The sequence below is a fragment of the Leptodactylus fuscus genome, chromosome 3 (assembly GCF_031893055.1).
Source record: "Leptodactylus fuscus isolate aLepFus1 chromosome 3, aLepFus1.hap2, whole genome shotgun sequence".
In the NCBI taxonomy this organism is placed as follows: Eukaryota; Metazoa; Chordata; class Amphibia; order Anura; family Leptodactylidae; genus Leptodactylus; species Leptodactylus fuscus.
The window spans coordinates 68,672,537-68,690,168 of record NC_134267.1 but is presented as its reverse complement, the minus strand read 5'-3'; the positions used below and the strand labels follow the sequence as shown (position 1 = coordinate 68,690,168).

The window sequence follows — 17,632 nt, the reverse complement described above, 5'->3', positions numbered from 1 at the left end:
GAATCACCCCTAAGTGCCACCCCTCCATTACTTGAGTAACATCTTCTACTTTGTCATACTTTATCCGCATTTAGGGCCAGTTATATAGAATGGAAAGCCTTGATAGGAGGATGCATGCCTTTAAAGCCCTTTTCAGTTAATATGCATAAGAATAAAACGATGCTTTTTATGAAAACGGAGCTGTAATGCAGAATAAGAAAGGCATATTTGGATAGTGTAGAAGCAGCCCTACAAAGTGCTGTCATTCGTCTGATACTGATTTTAATACTGACAGATTCCTGCCCCTCCCCTTTAACTGGTTAAAAACGTTCTAATTTGATTATTAAAACGAAGGAATATTGCAGCTATAATAATTATAGTAGCTATAATGTAATCTAATTGTATGTATGATATATCTATCTATATTATAATGTTATTCAGTACCGTATCTGTGCAGGAAATACATGTAACTCCCTGGCCTTGTTTATTTTCTGTTTTAACTGAAGCATATGCATTTCTTTTTGTTGTTTTCTGTTCTATTTATTCAGTATTCATCGTTTTCATGTCAAGTATACTGTGCCCTCCGTGGCACCTTAAACTAGAAGAAAAATGTGTAATTGGGGCCTCCAACCTAAGTCTACAATTATACACTCCGGTGTTAACTCTGTACACTGTTAGCTGATAGCAAATGAGGACACCTTTAACTGTCACTGCAAGCGCCACTGTGCAGAATGTATAACAAAAATTAGCTTTAATGGAATGACCTGCAGCAAAAAGGTAAATGAGTTCCAGACCCTGAAAAAGGAAAGGCGTGAGTGCTGCAAACCAGTAATTTCTCGTTGACTGTGCAATGCTGAAAGAGGGGACAAAACACACGCGCACCGTGTTAAAATGCTTTTACCATGCCTGCCCTTTCTTTCTAGTCAGGTCAAAGCCATTCAATTTATCACTTTCTTCAATAGTGAAAAGATGGCACCGTTTCATAGATAATTTACCATTTTCATACGTGAGACTAAAGTAAGCTTGATGTATATGTGAGGGACGGAGTAGACAGAATTAAATAGCTTACTGTTGTGAGGCAGCATGACAGCATTAGATAGATCATTAGAAAAACAACTTTAACAAGGTTATAGATAGTTCTCATAGGATGTTACTTAATGGCCAGTTTAGGGCTGATTGAAACTTAACATTCTGTCCACATCTGCCGTTTTATTATGTTACTAATTCCATTACCTATTCATTTGGGTGGTTTTTGATGCCGTTTAGGATTCAATACAAAAGGTGGAAGTTTGAGCAGATGAGAAAAGTCTTTAGCCATGTCCCATTGTGAAACCCTCGAAACATAAGACAGTCCTATCTGCTTTGTTCTATGTGTAACCTCTGCTTTCTCTACGTCACACTTTAGAATTTTCTGCCTAACGAATTAGTTTCTTTTCTCACGGGTTCAGACTAATTCTCAGAACAGTCATTGGAATGATTATAATGCGTACGGCCATGGGAAGCCAGTTATTTTATCGAATCAATTTAAGGAGTATTCCTAGTTGTTTATTAAAATGTATCTTGTAGAAATGTACTTCATGATATGCAATATCTATATATCTATTTTCATGCCTACATATTCTAAAAATCAATGAATTTGGGAGAAGTACTACCACTAAAGGTCAGAGCAAGGTTAAAGTATACCCATAGACTTTTATATTCTACAGTACTTGGTCAACTGGAGACCACTTAGTGCGCTTTTATTGCTTCTTTTGCATGTTTGTTCAGTCTAGTAATATTTACTTGAATACCAACTGTTCCTACCAGTAAAATGAATAGAACTTTTAAGTAAAGGGATTTTGTGTAGCTTGCTGCCACAATGCATGTGTGTTATATTGTCTAGTGTCTCTTGCAAAGACAGTTTGTCTATGGGAGTAAGATTTAAAAGACTAATATTCTTAGAAAAAGTGTGGTTTTCTGCATTACTTTATGGATAATTTGTGTGAGAAGTGGCCTGCGGCATGATCCTCCGTGACTTTAGTTGCCCAGGCCAACCCTGTTAGGATCCATTTACATGGAGGAAAATGGTGAGGAATTTGGTGTGGAATTTCAACGCTGAAGCAGAAAAAGGAACCCATTGAAGTCAATGGGAGGCTTTTTTTTAGAGCGAAATTCCACACCAAATTCCTCACCATTTTCCTCCTTGTGAATGGACCCTTACATCTAAATGCTCCTAGAATTCTATTTTATATTTTATGAGCTTCAGCTCCATGGACTTCAGGCTCAGAACTGTATTTTATTTGCTGTGTTATGTTATTTTAATCTGCTGTATAGTAACAACCAATAATGCTTGGTTCTGCCAATAGATAACGGCTCGGCTCTATGAAGGATGGAGTTTACACTGTAGCTCCTTGTACAGTAGTTAAATACCTTTAGCTAAACACTTAGGAATAAAGTGTGCGTAATCTGTTTATTGTCTCCATTTGCCTTTTTTCTCTCTGCTAAAAATCATTTGTCACTCAAGTAAAGCCAACAAAATGAGCACAAAAACAACATATTCAGGCATTAATGAAAATATGTTTAATGTTCTGTCAGAGTATTACAGTCTATTTAACACTGGTTTAAGTGTTATCCTAACTGCCTAAAATAATACCGCAGAGTTGCTACTGAAATGTGATATATCAAAACCAAACATATGGGCACAAGGCAATGAATGAAGTGTGTTTCTCAAGCATATGGGTGTTCTTGCATATAAAAATGTCTGTGGCTTTAATGGCAACAGACATTCATTAAAAACTAATAATCTATGGGAAACACACACACTCTCAAATTGCTGCATAAATATGAAAGTTATTAGGATTTCATAAATGTCTACATGTTGAAATGGTTACTGTAGATTGAACCACAGAAACAAGTTTCAATAACTATACAATTTTAGGGGTTTTTTTTATGTATATTTATATTGCAGATTGGATAGGAACGGGATATGCTTAAAATATACATGTGATATAAATATAAATTTGTTGCTAGGCAACAAGAAGCCATATTTTCCTAGAACCTTCAATATGAATTGTGTAGTGTGTTGTATACATGGTGGTGTATTATTCTAGATGTCTGATCATGTCCACTTCACTACCTATTGAGTATAGAGAATTCTGATACGGTGAAAATAAGGACTGTCTTAAACCTTTTATTTATCCAGAGGAACTCAAGTTTCCAAGGGACAACAACACTTTTTTTTTAGCTCAAGCCATTTATGACATCCAAAACCTCCATTATCAACCTTTTAGTGACCATAATATTTTAGGGGTATTCCAGTAACAAGGTGAGAGTAACTTGCTGTTTGTTGGGGGTCCAACTACTGGGACTCAAGGTAATAATGAGAACTGTGATGGTTTGTACCCCAGTTTCAATGTAATTGCAGGTTGTAAAATTTCCAATGGTAACCGCCAGGGAGAGAATATTAGTAAAACTTGACATTGTTTGCTGCCACACCATTCATTTTAATGTCGAGTGCTGTACTTGGGCTATCTCCAGCAGTTCCTATTGAAAAGCATAGAGCAGTGGTGCACATTGCCATCCGACTGCTCAGTTCCAACTGGGGTTCAAAACACTGCAGGTCTAGAGATTGCTGAGGGCCCCAGTGGTCAGAACTTTGGATAGGGGGTGATTTACCCTTTTAATGACCAAAGCCATTTTTTTGTTTTTTCATTGTTGCACAACAAAAGCCATAACTCCTTTATTTTTCAGTCAGTGTAGCTATATGAGAGATTTTTTTTTTCACAGGACCATTCACAGTAGTGTTTAATGGCACCATAATGGGATACATATCTCATTGATTATTTGGAGAGTCCAAAAAAATAGTAATTCCCCTATTGTCTTTTTATCCTATAGATTTATGATCAGTTCTAGTTGCTTATATAACAAGATGGATGTATTCCCTGACTTGATTTGATCATAGCAATACTAAATTTCCATTCTTTTTATCAATGGAAATGTGTGAACTTTTTTTTTCATTAAGTTATTTTGGGGAATGTAACTTTTTGATCAATTTTTGTAATAATTTTCTAGTGGCAGACAGAAAAAAATTATTTTTCTACAGAACATTAGGATAGATTAAAGTTATCTTTTTTTTTTTTTTTTTTTTTTTAATAAATAAAACATTAACTTATTTAGTGAGAAAGGAAGAAAGACATGGTGGGCATTTACACTTTGCTCTGAAATTAGGATTAGAGATGAGCGAGTACTGTTCGGATCAGCCGATCCGAACAGCACACTCACATAGAAATGAATGGACGTAGCCGGCACGCGGGGGGTTAAGCGGCCGGCCGCCGTCAAAGCGGAAGTACCAGGTGCATCCATTCATTTCTATGGAGCGTGCTGTTCGGATCGCTCATCTCTAATTAGGATGTGACAAGGCAGTGGAGTTACTGGAAGCTGGTTAATTTGACTGGTTATAGAGTACACCCAGCAAACAATATTTGTGTCTGCTAGCAATATATCATATGCCGTATTACGCAAGGTCTATTCATTTCAAAGTATTCTGTCATTAATAGACTGTTATTGGAAATAAAAGTTTAACCACAATTGTAGGGGTTTTCCAGGAACTTCTATCTAACTTCCCTTTGCTGGCTGTTTCTTCATGCAGGACCTGAGGGTTCTGGGCTGACACTGACCCCCGGTCATGTGATCACAACCGGCCCCCATCAGATGTTCCACAATTAAGAGACCTGTGTCTTAAAAAAAAAAAAAAAAATGAAAATCATTGTTACATATACATATTTTTACAATGTTATGAGATTTTCATTTTAAATAAAAAGGAAGGCTGGAACCTGTTGCCTGAAATGATTTATAACATAAGTAGGGCACACCATGAACCTACATTATCTGATTATCTCCTGGCTGCCAATTGCAGATAACCTTTCGTGGCTAGAGGGTTTATGCCACGAGAAATATTTATCCTATATCCATAGCAATTTGTCATCTCCGATGCTTCCATTAACACTAATGAAATGGAGAGGTGTTTGTGTCCACTTCTACATTCATAACAGGGGTACAACACAACCATTCTCAGGATTAGTGAGGGACTCTGTAGTTGAACTGCTAATGATAAGCAATTTATCCTCTATCCATGTGGCATAAAATAATATGACCTGTGGCTCTATAGGTATACAGTACTCCCATATCTTTGCTGAGGCCTACACCTTCGTGTATTTATTTTTGCCCTGACCTGTGCCGCATACTTTCCTTTTATGCCCATGTAATTTGGATTTTTCTGTTCTCACGGATTTTTTGTACTTGTTTTGTCGTAACCCACCCTTTCCCTTCCCCAATTTCTAATTGTGTTCTAAGTGTGACATTGGTTGTGTTTGGTTTGCATGGTTGCATAGAAATACGTTGTATTAATTACATTTTAGGACCTTTATGCTTTGGGCTGTCCCAAGTGATGTACACATCATCCAAGGCAATAGTCAAAAGAGAATAAATGCTTTCTTACTTTACAAGAGGTTTTACATATTTATGGAGCCTCCTAATACTAGAAACGGTATTTTTGGAACTGTACATTTTTAACATTCTGCCACTGTTAAGGGTCCTTTGAGGAAATTTCTTTTGTACTAATTGGTTAAAAGCTTGAATGCTGCTTAGTTTAAATATTCCAGTTTTTTTGGTTGTCAGTCAAGCATTGATCCATACTCTCCAGTCACCCATATGACATCGACCCAGTTATAAATGCTAATTTTAAAACTGGATAATAAATGGATGTTATGATGATAGTTCCAAAAAAATTGGAAATGTTCACATATGAAACGAATTGTACGGCTAGTGACAAGAATACTAGTACTTCTAGATTGTACTAAAACTTATTCTACAATTTATTCAAGTATCATAATTGCATAGCTCATTCTGAGAAGTGTATTGCATAAAACACAAACACCTTAGAAATTGCCACTGACAGAATGCTCTAATCTCAATGAGGCTTAGTGGTTTGAGTCCATTTAACATGACTCATGTGTACTTTGCTTGGCTCTTCTAACAGATGCCGCCTCAGTACGGTCAGCAAGGTGTAAGTGGCTACTGCCAACAAGGCCAACAGCCATATTACAACCAGCAGTCACACCCTCCGTATCCGCAGTCCCAGGGTCAGTATATGTCGCAGAATCAGCAGCGGTACCAGTCCCAGCAGGTAAGTACACCAACAGCTGCCTTTCTCTTCCGTGTTTGCTATGTTTTTACTAGAACAGTGCAAAACAATGGAAACTAATGGCAACTTGATGTGTTAAAGCTATCTCTACAACATTGTGATGCCTTATGTCAGTGTTTTCTCAACCTTTTCAAGCCAAGTACTCCTTGTGAAAAAATGTTCCAACCGAGTATCGCCAACAGATATTGTAGTGTCTGTCATCTAACAGATCCTGCTCCTCCCTCAAGTGAGATATAAAATGAGGTGTCAAGCGAATCATTTTATTTGTGGGGTCACCTGTGGCAGACACACTCTAAACGTTTGGAGGGTCTTTTAGCTTTTGACCAGCTTTTCAATCATCAGATCATAGATCAGAAGGTTATTGTCTATTGAGCACACACTACCCGCTGCTCTAGAGGAGACCCACCACCTTAACCTGATGTCTCTGCTTGGTAGCCACTATGTCTTAGTATTTAAAGATTATAGGGGATTTGGGTGGCATTAGCACCCCAGGCACTTCATCACTATATTTGCCACTTCCAGTGCCTGAGGCCACAGGTTGAGAACCACCATCATTCATATTGACATTCCACATATTACATAACTCAACAGAAAATTTCTTTATGGTGCATGCCACTAAAACTGTACCAGGTTGTTTTCCACCACTTTATGAACAGAAAAGTGATGGAAAATATTAGGTGCAATCAATTTGCAATTTGAAAGCCATGTCACTATTTACAATGACAAATGAAAAAAATAAGAGTGCGTTAATACATTTCCTTCAATATACCTCATAGGTCAAAGTATCTTTGTGATCTGTTAGAATTTCATTTTGCCAAAGTGGTTTTGAAAACTGAACTTGGAGAGAATTATTATTAGTAACAAGACTGTAAGATATTTTTTTTTCCTTCATTTGATCCTGTCTTAAGATATTGAGAGAGCCATAACACATTGTTTTGGTGTACTTCTAAATATCCATCATTTTGGGGGGAGAAAATGACCTGTTACCCAATTTCTAAAGGGTCTCTTTTTTTTTTTTTTAATTTTCAGATTTTTGTATAATCTTTCTAATCTTTTTGTATAATTTTTTTTAGTTTATTAAGCCAAAAAATGATACTTTCTTGTAGGACAAGCTGTACCTTTAATTGGAACCTTTCAGGGTACTCCATTCCTTTTTGAGATTAAAAAAAAACAAAAAAAAAAAACAACTTCTGTATTGCGGAGTATTAGATCTGTCAGTTTTGCGCTTATAGCCATTCTGCCTGGCAACAGAGTCACATGGTCCAGGAAGTTGATGCTGTGTTTGTTATTGAGAGAAGCATCTAAGGGATTAAACATTTTGGGAATCGGGAGTTATCCATCCATGGTAGTTGTGGTAGAAATCCAATCATGTTTCAGCCAGGCTCCTATCGCTAATTGTGCATGCATAGTGGCAGTACCTGTACAATTGCCATGAGGTATATTATATAATCTGTCATCATGAACTGACCCTTGCACATGACTGATTTGTACATTATGAAACATTAAGGGTTAAAGGCCTTGTAGCTCATTGTTAACGTTCATTTTTGCATTATATTCTCTATACTCTATGTGTTATGCAGTCTGCAAGATATGGATACACTAAAGAGGCTGTCTTAGACCATGTCTAATTTTTTTTTTCTTTCCAAAAAGACCTTTCTTGGCAATGGGCTGTGTCTAGAATAGCATATCACCCCTATTCTTTATATATTACCAGGCACAGCCCCTGGACAATAGTGGTTCTTCTAAAGAAAAAAAAATACATATATGTGGTTACTGGAGTTGTTGGTGTTCTCGGTATTGGAAATAAGGACTAACGTATAGTACACGTATGGAAAGAGTTGTGTTCAACACACAGCCCCTTTTAACAGGGTTATTCAGTTCTTTTATATCAATGACCTATACTCAAGTATCAGACAACCTTTTTAGTGTAATGCACCCTTCGGTCTTAATAGTTACAATGTAAACTAGCCATGGGTGATTTTAAGTCTTTTAGCTTGACAATTTTCTGACAATATTTTGATATGGATATGTTTTATTTTCAGTCATTTTTGTTTTAGATAAAGTAAAATGCAAGGTTAGGAGTTTGAAAGACTCACTATAGCAAAATGATCAGTTTTTAGGAAATTCATTCAGCGTTAATATGCAATGTCAGGGTGTTTGATCTCTCCGTGACAACATGAGGTAGCATCTGTCAGCTCTTGTTCATTTCGGTTCTAGTCTGCTGTAAGTGGAAAATCTAGCCAGCTCCATTCAGTGTATCGTCTTCCTTTAGGTATTAGAAGAAATGTTTTTACTCTTCAGCAGGTGGGGGTCTTGAAATTACTTAAAGGGAATGTGTCACCAGATTTTTTTTTTTTTTTAACCAGGTTTGTATGTTAAATATATTATAAAGAAGTTTTATTTACTATGTCACAATCTATATATCTCTGGTTGCTAAGCTTAAGGTATAGTGTAGAGAGTGCCGAGGTAGCAGTCACACAGAAAATATACCACAATTCTAAATGGTACAAGATATGTGGGATCCCTATCTATCTATCTATCTATCTATCTATCTATCTATCTATCTATCTATCTATCTATCTATCTATCTATCTAGTACCTGGGGTGTCATCAGAAGTTTATCTGCTGGGTCTTGCTGGGAAATCTGTTCTGTTGCTATGTAAGACTTCATACATGGTGTTCTATCAATTGTTCTGCTTTAATAGCCCCATTATGGCTACTACATTTTTTTTCCTCTGAGGCAGAGGGCCTGTACAATACAGAACAGTCTAACCCCTCTCCCCCCTTCCATTATTATTGCTACTGTTTTGTTTTTACATGTAATTCTGCCAGGAGTAACTGGCAATCAAAGGAGTAACAGCAATCAAATAGAGGATAAAATTGAAGTAAACATAACATAGGAGATGCAATGACAGCAGACTGCAAATACAGGTTATGAGGCAGCTAAAAAAAGATCCCTGACACAGAAATTTCAGATTGAAGTACATTTAAGTATATAGCAATAGATAGGCATCTGTACACTCTTATCTGTAGAGCTGCCGAGGTTATGAGAAACTATAGACTCAGATCCTTGTACAGATATGCCAAGATATGCTGTGAAGAGAGACCAGCCCCTACCCCCCCCCCCCCCCCCGCACCCTTTACTCACTGTGTTCCTATCTTGAGAGTGCAGGTTTCTACACAAAGAACTTCCCTAGTAATGGACTGAGCAGCAAATTAGCAACAATGGATACAATTAGTTGCAGAAACTTTAGAGAGCGTTTTCAGGCATCAAACAATAACATTTTTAAATAAAGTCCAAGAACAAGATTTTGGTCAAGAGTCACATGCTCTATTAAATGAGATTAAGAAGCATGAAAACTTTGTTTCACTTGTAGCAGGGTTAACCATCATAGATGGCACAAGGCAGGTGCAACCTGGAACATCCCGCCCCCCCTCCCAGATCTTTCAGGAGCTGCATATCAATTCAGATGAATTGCCAGGCTGTATCTGCTGTGAATGCATTACCTGTCCAGCAATTCATGTAAATAGCATGCTCTTCTGCATCCAACCCCTATGCAGCACTTAAGTGTGATCACGTTATATTGTCAGTGAGTCACTTCACTGACTGCATTTCATTCTGGTTGGGCATACTTCAGTAGCATAGAAAGTTCATGGACTCCTATGTAGCTTTAGGAGTCCCTGCACTAGCTAATTCCAACGCTTGATACCTTCCACTTGAGTCAGAATTCTAAACCATCTCCAGGTCACGTGTGCCAGAATTGAAAACAGAATTAATTGAACTATGATTTTTATTCAGTTACAGAAGACTGAAGGTGAGTATAAAACATGTATATAATATAAATAAAAATTATTTTGTAAGTCATTTTTTGTTTTTGTCTTTGTTTTATTTATTTATACTGAATGATTTGGATTGCATCAATGTACTGGATTCCTTTCATCTTTTATTCATTTTTCTTTTTTTTAATATAACAGTAAATGTTTTTAGCTTTTTTTCATTTGCTTTTTTTAATACTTTATTACTTCCTTAGTAATGGTGGCTGCTGTCTGACTTATGGGTCAGAGGGACCAGTACAACGGACACACGGACTTCTAAAACAACAGACACTAACAGTGCCTGACCTAACCCATTGACTATTATAGAATCTGTCAGGTATCCAATGTTTAAAACTGAAACCACTGTATGAAAAAGTCAGACTGTTCAGCCATCAATTTTTGACTGTTACTGTTACCAGCACAGATGTGAACCCAGTCTGAACCCAATGTCATTTTTTTATAATTATTTATTTAAACAAACACTGTGCCCCTACCCCCAATTTCTATCAACTATCCAGATACAGGTAGCTGCAGCTCCCTGGTCCTTCCCAGCCTTATACCAGTCTGTGATTGCTTCATTATCCAGCACTCGCTTTAGGTATTGCCTGATACCCGGCTCTTTATAATAATTGGGGAGGTGACCTTTTCACAAGCTAAAGTTAAGCTCCACCTTAGTAATGGTGGCATGTACTGAGGTGGCAATAATGAATTCAAACATTTTTTTGAGATAAAAACTCTTCCCTCAGTCCTCTGTGATTTAAAAAAAAAAAAAAAAAAATTTGAAAATGATGATCTTTTAAAATGTCTAACGTGATATAATCCAAGTTATTCAGTGTAACCTGAAAGGCAAAACCGCAAAAAACATTGGTAATACCCAGGCGCTTCCTGATAATAAAGTACTGAGGGAACCGAGGAAATCTTGGTACTTCAGGCTCCCTCTGTTCTACCCTGCTCCCAGCCCCAGTAAAAATAGAAAATGACATACAAAGAAGCACAATACTGTATATATAAAAATCCCCTCTCTGCTAGGAGCCAATATTTATTTACCTTACTGATCCCAAGGGAGTGTTTACATGTACGTGTTTGTATACAATCGTATATTATTGGAATAGGGGGTTATTAATATTTAAATGGAGGGGGGGGGGGGTTGGTCCAGAGTCCTGCTGTAATGTAAAGTATTGGCAGGGACTAGCTACAGTGGATGCAGGAATTTCCTCCTGACCCCCTCCCTTGTAGCCAGTGCCAGCTAATACACTAAACAGCAGGACTCCATCCCACCCTTTCAGTAAACTCTAGTTTCTTTTCTTGCTCAGTGGACCTGGAGATAAGCCATGGTTCTGTCTTATCTGAAAGATCCTGTGTGTCAGAAAGAGCTAGTACAGGGACTCCTAAAGCTATAAAGGAGTCTGCACTTGCTATGCAATCTGGATTAGTCCCAGTTGGGTTGAAATTAAGTCTGTGAAGTGACACACTATCTATATTTTTGTTTAAATGGAACCAAATTACTCTATAAAATGTATATCATTACCAGTATATCTTAATATGTTGACAATTCTTGATAACACAAAAAACAGATTTTGCTCCGGATGCATATAAAATTATGGGTTCTGAGTCAAGATTGCAAAATTATTCATGTCCTCTATCCTTTCCCCTGAAATGGCAGATATGGACAATAGCTGTTGGTATAATAAAATGAGGAAGTGTGTCTTGTGTTCCTCTCAAGCTGTTAAGTACTAAATGTATCTAACTGAAGGTTTCACATTCGGAATCAGACGCATAGTCCCACTTTGTGAGAGAACTCCCACTCGACTGTACAAAGAAACTTGTGTCCTTAGGTCTCTCCCCGTAAATTGATGGAAACGTATACTTGATACGGTTTATCTGTGAAGAAAAAAAGCAGCATGTTAATTAGAAGATCCTGTTAATGGATTATTTAGTAAATTATTTGTTCTATTGATAAGATAAAGCAGATGAAACAGTTACTCAAAACCACTCTTTATAACAACAATATCAATCCTTTTTCCACTTTTAATTCTTTGTGGTCAAATCAATCGATGAAAAGAATAAAAATATAGAGGAAAAGACCAATCTTACTATTTGGAGCTGCAAATTTATTCAGAAATTTGCCTAGTAGTAATCTTGACACATTTTCCAGCAATCTAGTAACTCCCCAACCATCACAATTTTCCATTTAATCACCACTTTTTGTATTGGTGGAGTCTTAAAATTATTTTTGTAAAGTATTATTTATTGGAAAAATTCTGAATAAAAGAAACCTTATTTGAAGACTTGTCAGACTGTTGGTTTGTTATTAATACAAGAAATATTTAATGCTCATACACTCAAAAGTACTGGACATCAATTTCATGGTTAAGATGAGTCAAGTTTTGGCTTTTGGGGTAATGCACTTGATCAGGATTACACACAGTTTCATGTGGTTAATGCTCAGCATAATTTAATACCAGTTTTAGTTAAGGGGGTGATGAGAAGAAATGTCGGGAAATATTATTTCACTGAAAGAGTAGTTGAGGCTTGGAACAAAATTCTATCAGATGTAGTTGGGAAATCTCCAGTAGGTGGATTTAAGTATACCTGGGATAAACATGTCTATTCTAAGATAAAATGGTAATAATAAAAGGGCAGATTCCATGGACCAAGCCATCTTCTGTCATCAATCTGCTATGTTTCTATGTGGTGTTTTTTTTTTTTTTTTTTTTTTTTTTTTTTAATGTATTTATTGTGGATTTTTCTGAATGGATTTTAAAATCTGCAGCATGTCAATATTCTGTGGTGCATCCAGTCTGGATTTCATCTAGATTTGTACCTTTTGATGGCTGTGGGCAAATGGACACTGTAGGGATTAGGATCAGGAATATCTGCATCAAAATCTGTGCACAAAATCGCCACCATTTTCACATGTGGTGTTTGCAATGTACATCAAAATCCATGCAAGGCCTCTTGCAGATGACCGTGGCTGAAATCAGTGTGCTATTCGTGTTTTTCCCGGATATCACATTGACCCATTCATCTCTGGGTCTGTACACATGACCGTGAATTACACAGTCCGTGCCGCAAAATATAGAACAGGTCCTATTTCTATCCTATTTTGCGGCCCTGCTCATTTAATGACTGGGTCCACGATAGCACGGGCAGCACACAAGTGACATCCACGTGTCCCCCATGCGGCGCTCATGCCTTTAATTCACAGCTGTCCGGATTCACACGGTTATTTAAAACCAGCCTAACACAAACACTTTGGTGAACTACCTTTCCCACCAGGCTTAGATACATGGTTTATCTGTTTGTGCATTCCTGTTTAGGATTATGTGCTCATCTACTTTATGCCAATCCCTGTCTACCTATATATATATACAAAATCCGGTATGGCTTTTACTTGAATGAGAGGTTGAAATATTAAGAACTTAATACTGTATTTATTATCTATTGTACTTTGTACATTTTTACTTTTGAATGGTTAACAACTTTCCAGCTAAGGTCATCACGATGAGGCTCAATTCCTGATTTAATACCAGGTTAGTATTTGTCTGCAAGTACCATTGCCACTATTATCTTTTAATTTGTCAAATCATGATGACATACAAAGTTTTGTGAACTCGTGACAAATGGCACATTAATATAGTTATCTTGATATTCTCTAATGTGCCCTGTCTGTGACACACAAAAAAAATGATAATAAAACCAATGAATTACTATGCAACATCCATAACTTTGAAAGCTTTGCGGAAGGGAGTCTGTCACCTGGAAACTGCTCCTCAGACCAGCCAAACCAGTGCATTGTAGGGGACATTATACAACGTACCATCATACCATTAGGTAGGTCAATAGATACACCATTCCCTCCATTGGAACTTATGTTAATTTATGAAGGGGTGATCATTTTGACTCCAGATAAAATTGTTGTCTTAGTTGATCTGCCTGTGCCTTGGCACCTGAAGATGCTGCACAGGATGGGGCCACAAACAGCTCTTCTCCTATTCAAGTAATTCATGGTGCAAATCTTCAGTACTGAAGATGTGGTGCCAGTTTAACTTAAAGCTCATGGGCCCCAATGCAAAATATGTAACAGGACTCCCATTTTCCATTTGCCCCCTATAATACTGGAGTCGTCTTATGTTGTAAAGAGGTCTATGAACCCCCGAGGCTCTTGGGCTTGGTAGTGATTTCTATCATTGCAACACCTATAGCTAAGCCTCTGCCTGTTGCCATTGCTAAACATTGGACAGGACTACAATGGTGTGCCTAATAAATGAATAAGGTCAGAGCTGCATCTAGCCTGGTCCTGTGCAGTTGCTTTGGTCATTGGAAGCTGTCTGATTGATGTGGGGTCCAAAAACCCGACTCCTATCAATTTGATAGGTCACCAGTATTAGAAAACTGTTTTGTAAATAAACTTAAGTTTAAGTGAACCAAAATTTTGCCTGTGTTTGCACAAACCCCCCCCCAAATCAGAACCAAAAAAATAGGAATACTTGCTGTGCACCACAAATTAGTTTTAAACGGTGCTTGCGCCTGGTTTTGGAGACCTTTCAGACCAGACTGACCCCTTTAAGCTATAGAGATACAGCAGTTAGCCACTTTCTAAATGCAAAGCCTTACTAATTAGTGGATCAAAATGGACAAATCTGATCTGCGCTATGTCCTGCGCCTCCCTGTGTATCCCGTTTGTATTATTGTGTTTTGTAGGTTTCTCAAGTGTTTCTTACTATTTAAATCACAGAAGGTTAATTAAAACAGCGCCACACTCTGCATTTGCCAGGGAATATTAACCTCACCAAGCTTGTGTTAAATCACTGAAGTGATAGAATTGCATTTACTTGATAAGGTTTTGCTGCAAGAGCAAAGACAAGGCCATTTATAGTTCAGTGCCATTAATTGCTTAGCATTTAGATATTAGCACAGGAGTCTATTAATTAACTTGATAATAAAACTATTGGAATGTAGGCCGGTGAAATGATTTGGTTTTAGTGGACCCATGGAGCTTGCCAGCGAGAGTGAAATGGATTTTTCCTTTCCCTCCTGATCATAAACTCTTAGAACACATTTTTCTTTTAATGAGACCTGATGCTAGGGATTGTATAGGGCCCATGTGACTTTCTCCTGGTTTGTATTATGATTTTGTCAAGCCGTATACAAATCTGATGTCTTTTTCTACTTACACTCACATAGTGTGACACTTAAGATTGAAAGAGACTAAAATATAGTGAATAGATGATCTGCAGAGCAAGAAAATTGGCATCTTTTATGGGAGTCATTTAACTTGTGCTCTATCTTAACCTTGTAGTTTGACTGAGGCCCCATGTTGTGGAAATGCTGCTTTTTTTTGTTGAAGATTTTGCAGCATTTTTTTATTTTTTTATTTTTTTGAGCCAATTCCAAGAATAGCTACAAAAGGAATGGGAAATATATAGAGTGACAAATCTGACCACGAAGTTTAAATTGTATGTGTTTTACAAAAGCATTCTCGTTTTAAGAAATTAGACATACATCATACAGTAATTTAAAATAAATAAATAAATTACACAAATTTTTGGAGATTGTAGAGATGAGCAAACACTGTTCGGATCAGCCGATCCGAACAGCACACACCCATAGGAATGAATGGAAGCACCTGTGATGCTGACTTTGCCGGCGTCACAGGTGCTTCCATTCATTTCTTTGGGTGCGTGCTGTTCGGATCGGCTGATCCAAACAGTGTTCGCTCATCTCTAGAGATTAGGAGTGGCCTTCTGAAAGCAGGGAATATTGTAGAGGTTTTTCTATTTATGTCATTACAGGGGATGTTCCAAGATTTAACGCTATTCACAGAAAGATTGATAGGTGTCTTATTGGTAGTGGTCTGACCTCTGTAATTTACTTCTCTTTGGCAGTCCCATAGACATGAATGGAGCAGCAGTACAGATTCTCAACTGCTGCTCCAGTCATACAAGGCACCTAACTTGGACCCCCACCAATCAGACGATTGAGAGAGTGGGAAGGAATTTATCCAAGGCTAAGGGCTAGTTCACACAGAGTTCCGCATGTGCACATTCCATCACGGCTGCCGGTTTATGCTCCGGATTAGGCCCAAATGACTGGGCCTAGTCTGGAGAGTGGTGTCGCGTGGTGGATGTGCGAAATCCGCCTGAAGAAAGGGCAGCTCGCTTCTTTTATTCCGCGAGCGGGAACAAACCACTCGCGGAGAAAGGAAATGACCATCTCCCATTGATTTTATTGGGAGGCAGGTTTTTTTTTTAGCAGGATTTTGACGCGGGTTCCGCATCAAAATCCTGACCATTTTGCCCTGTGTGAACTAGCCCTAAGACTCCACATTGCAGAATTTTTTGGCTGCTGTGGAAACAAAGTGGAGAAAAATTGCTGCATTTTACAAATTTTATTAAAAGATAGCTTCTGAAAAACTGCATTTTCAAAAAATTGTGCTTGTTTTTGAAAAACTCAAATGTTAATTTTAGCTATGGAATAGCAAGCAGTTTCCTTATAGATATAATAGGAGAATTAAAAATGCATAGGTAAACACAGTAAAAACTACTGTGGAAAAAACACCGCATTTATGTTGTATGATTTTTGGTAGAGGCTTTTTACAGCTTTGTTTTGCTATATGAGGCCTAAGCATAACGCATGAAAAATTGCTATATTTCCATTAATAAGTATGTGCTCTTTTTATTTGAAAAGCTATGCAATTTATGTAGCACACCAGTTTTAATGCTGTGAATGGGGGAGTTACATATGCAGGCATGTTACATAAATTACACATCACATTACTTTATTTGATGCTTGCTACCTTTCTTAGTTTATAGGGGGTTTTCTAACCAGTAAATATAAAATTTTTGGTAAAAATCATAAATTATTTAATTTGAATTTTGATTGGAGAGTTTTATCTTTTATATAATGTGACGCCATTGGATGTATGGAAGTACATATGAATTTGCACATCCATTTACTGAGCTGAGTGCTGGTGAATACACCCGCTCACTTACCTTCCATGCTGCTAGATGATTCCTGATCACTTACCAGCAACCTATACAAACTGCTTCTACCCTGCTTGTCAGGGATTGATCAGAGCATGTGCTGTAAGGGAGCGTTCACACTACCGTCTGTGTCCGACAGCTAGAGTCTGCTACTAATGTCCGTTCAAAATCTTGTGCAGACATTAGCAGTGGACACTAGCTGTGTCCGTGACATTTTGCATTCATTTAAATGGACATCGGGTGCATTCTTTTACTGTCCGTGCCTGTCCTTAAGTGTCCGTTTCCAAAGATGTCCGACTTTTCAAGCGGACAGGAAAAACCTACATGTCGGACATCTTTGTGAACGGACAGTTAAAGAGGACCTTTCACCATATCCGGGCACATGCAGTGTTATATACTGCCGGAAAGCTGACAGTGCGCTGAGTTCAGCGCACTGTCGGCTTTCCCGATCTGTGCCCGGTGTGAAGAGCTTATGGTCCGGTACCGTAGCTCTTCTATGGTCAGAAGGGCGTTTCTGACCATTAGTCAGAGACGTCCTTCTGCCTCGCGGCGCCAATCGTGTTGTGCTATGGAGCCAGGAGGAACGCCCCCTCCCTCTCCTGATAATACTCGTCTATGGACGAGTACTGCGAGCAGAGGGAGGGGGCGTTCCTCCCTGCTCCACAGTACA

General features: G+C 37.9%; 1 protein-coding gene across 8 annotated transcripts in view; it reads left to right on the top strand.

Annotated features, from left to right (window-relative positions):
• ARID1B (AT-rich interaction domain 1B) overlaps window positions 1-17,632 on the top strand; it is a 311,032-nt gene that overhangs the window by 60,876 nt on the left and 232,524 nt on the right. For 7 of the 8 annotated variants that reach the window (XM_075267667.1, XM_075267671.1, XM_075267673.1 and 4 more), the window contains exon 3: window positions 5,996-6,142. The exons of the other annotated variant lie outside the window; for it this stretch is intronic. In XM_075267667.1, coding sequence (XP_075123768.1) covers window positions 5,996-6,142 — 147 coding nt within the window. The remainder of the gene's footprint in view (window positions 1-5,995; window positions 6,143-17,632) is intronic. 8 annotated transcript variants of the gene reach the window in all.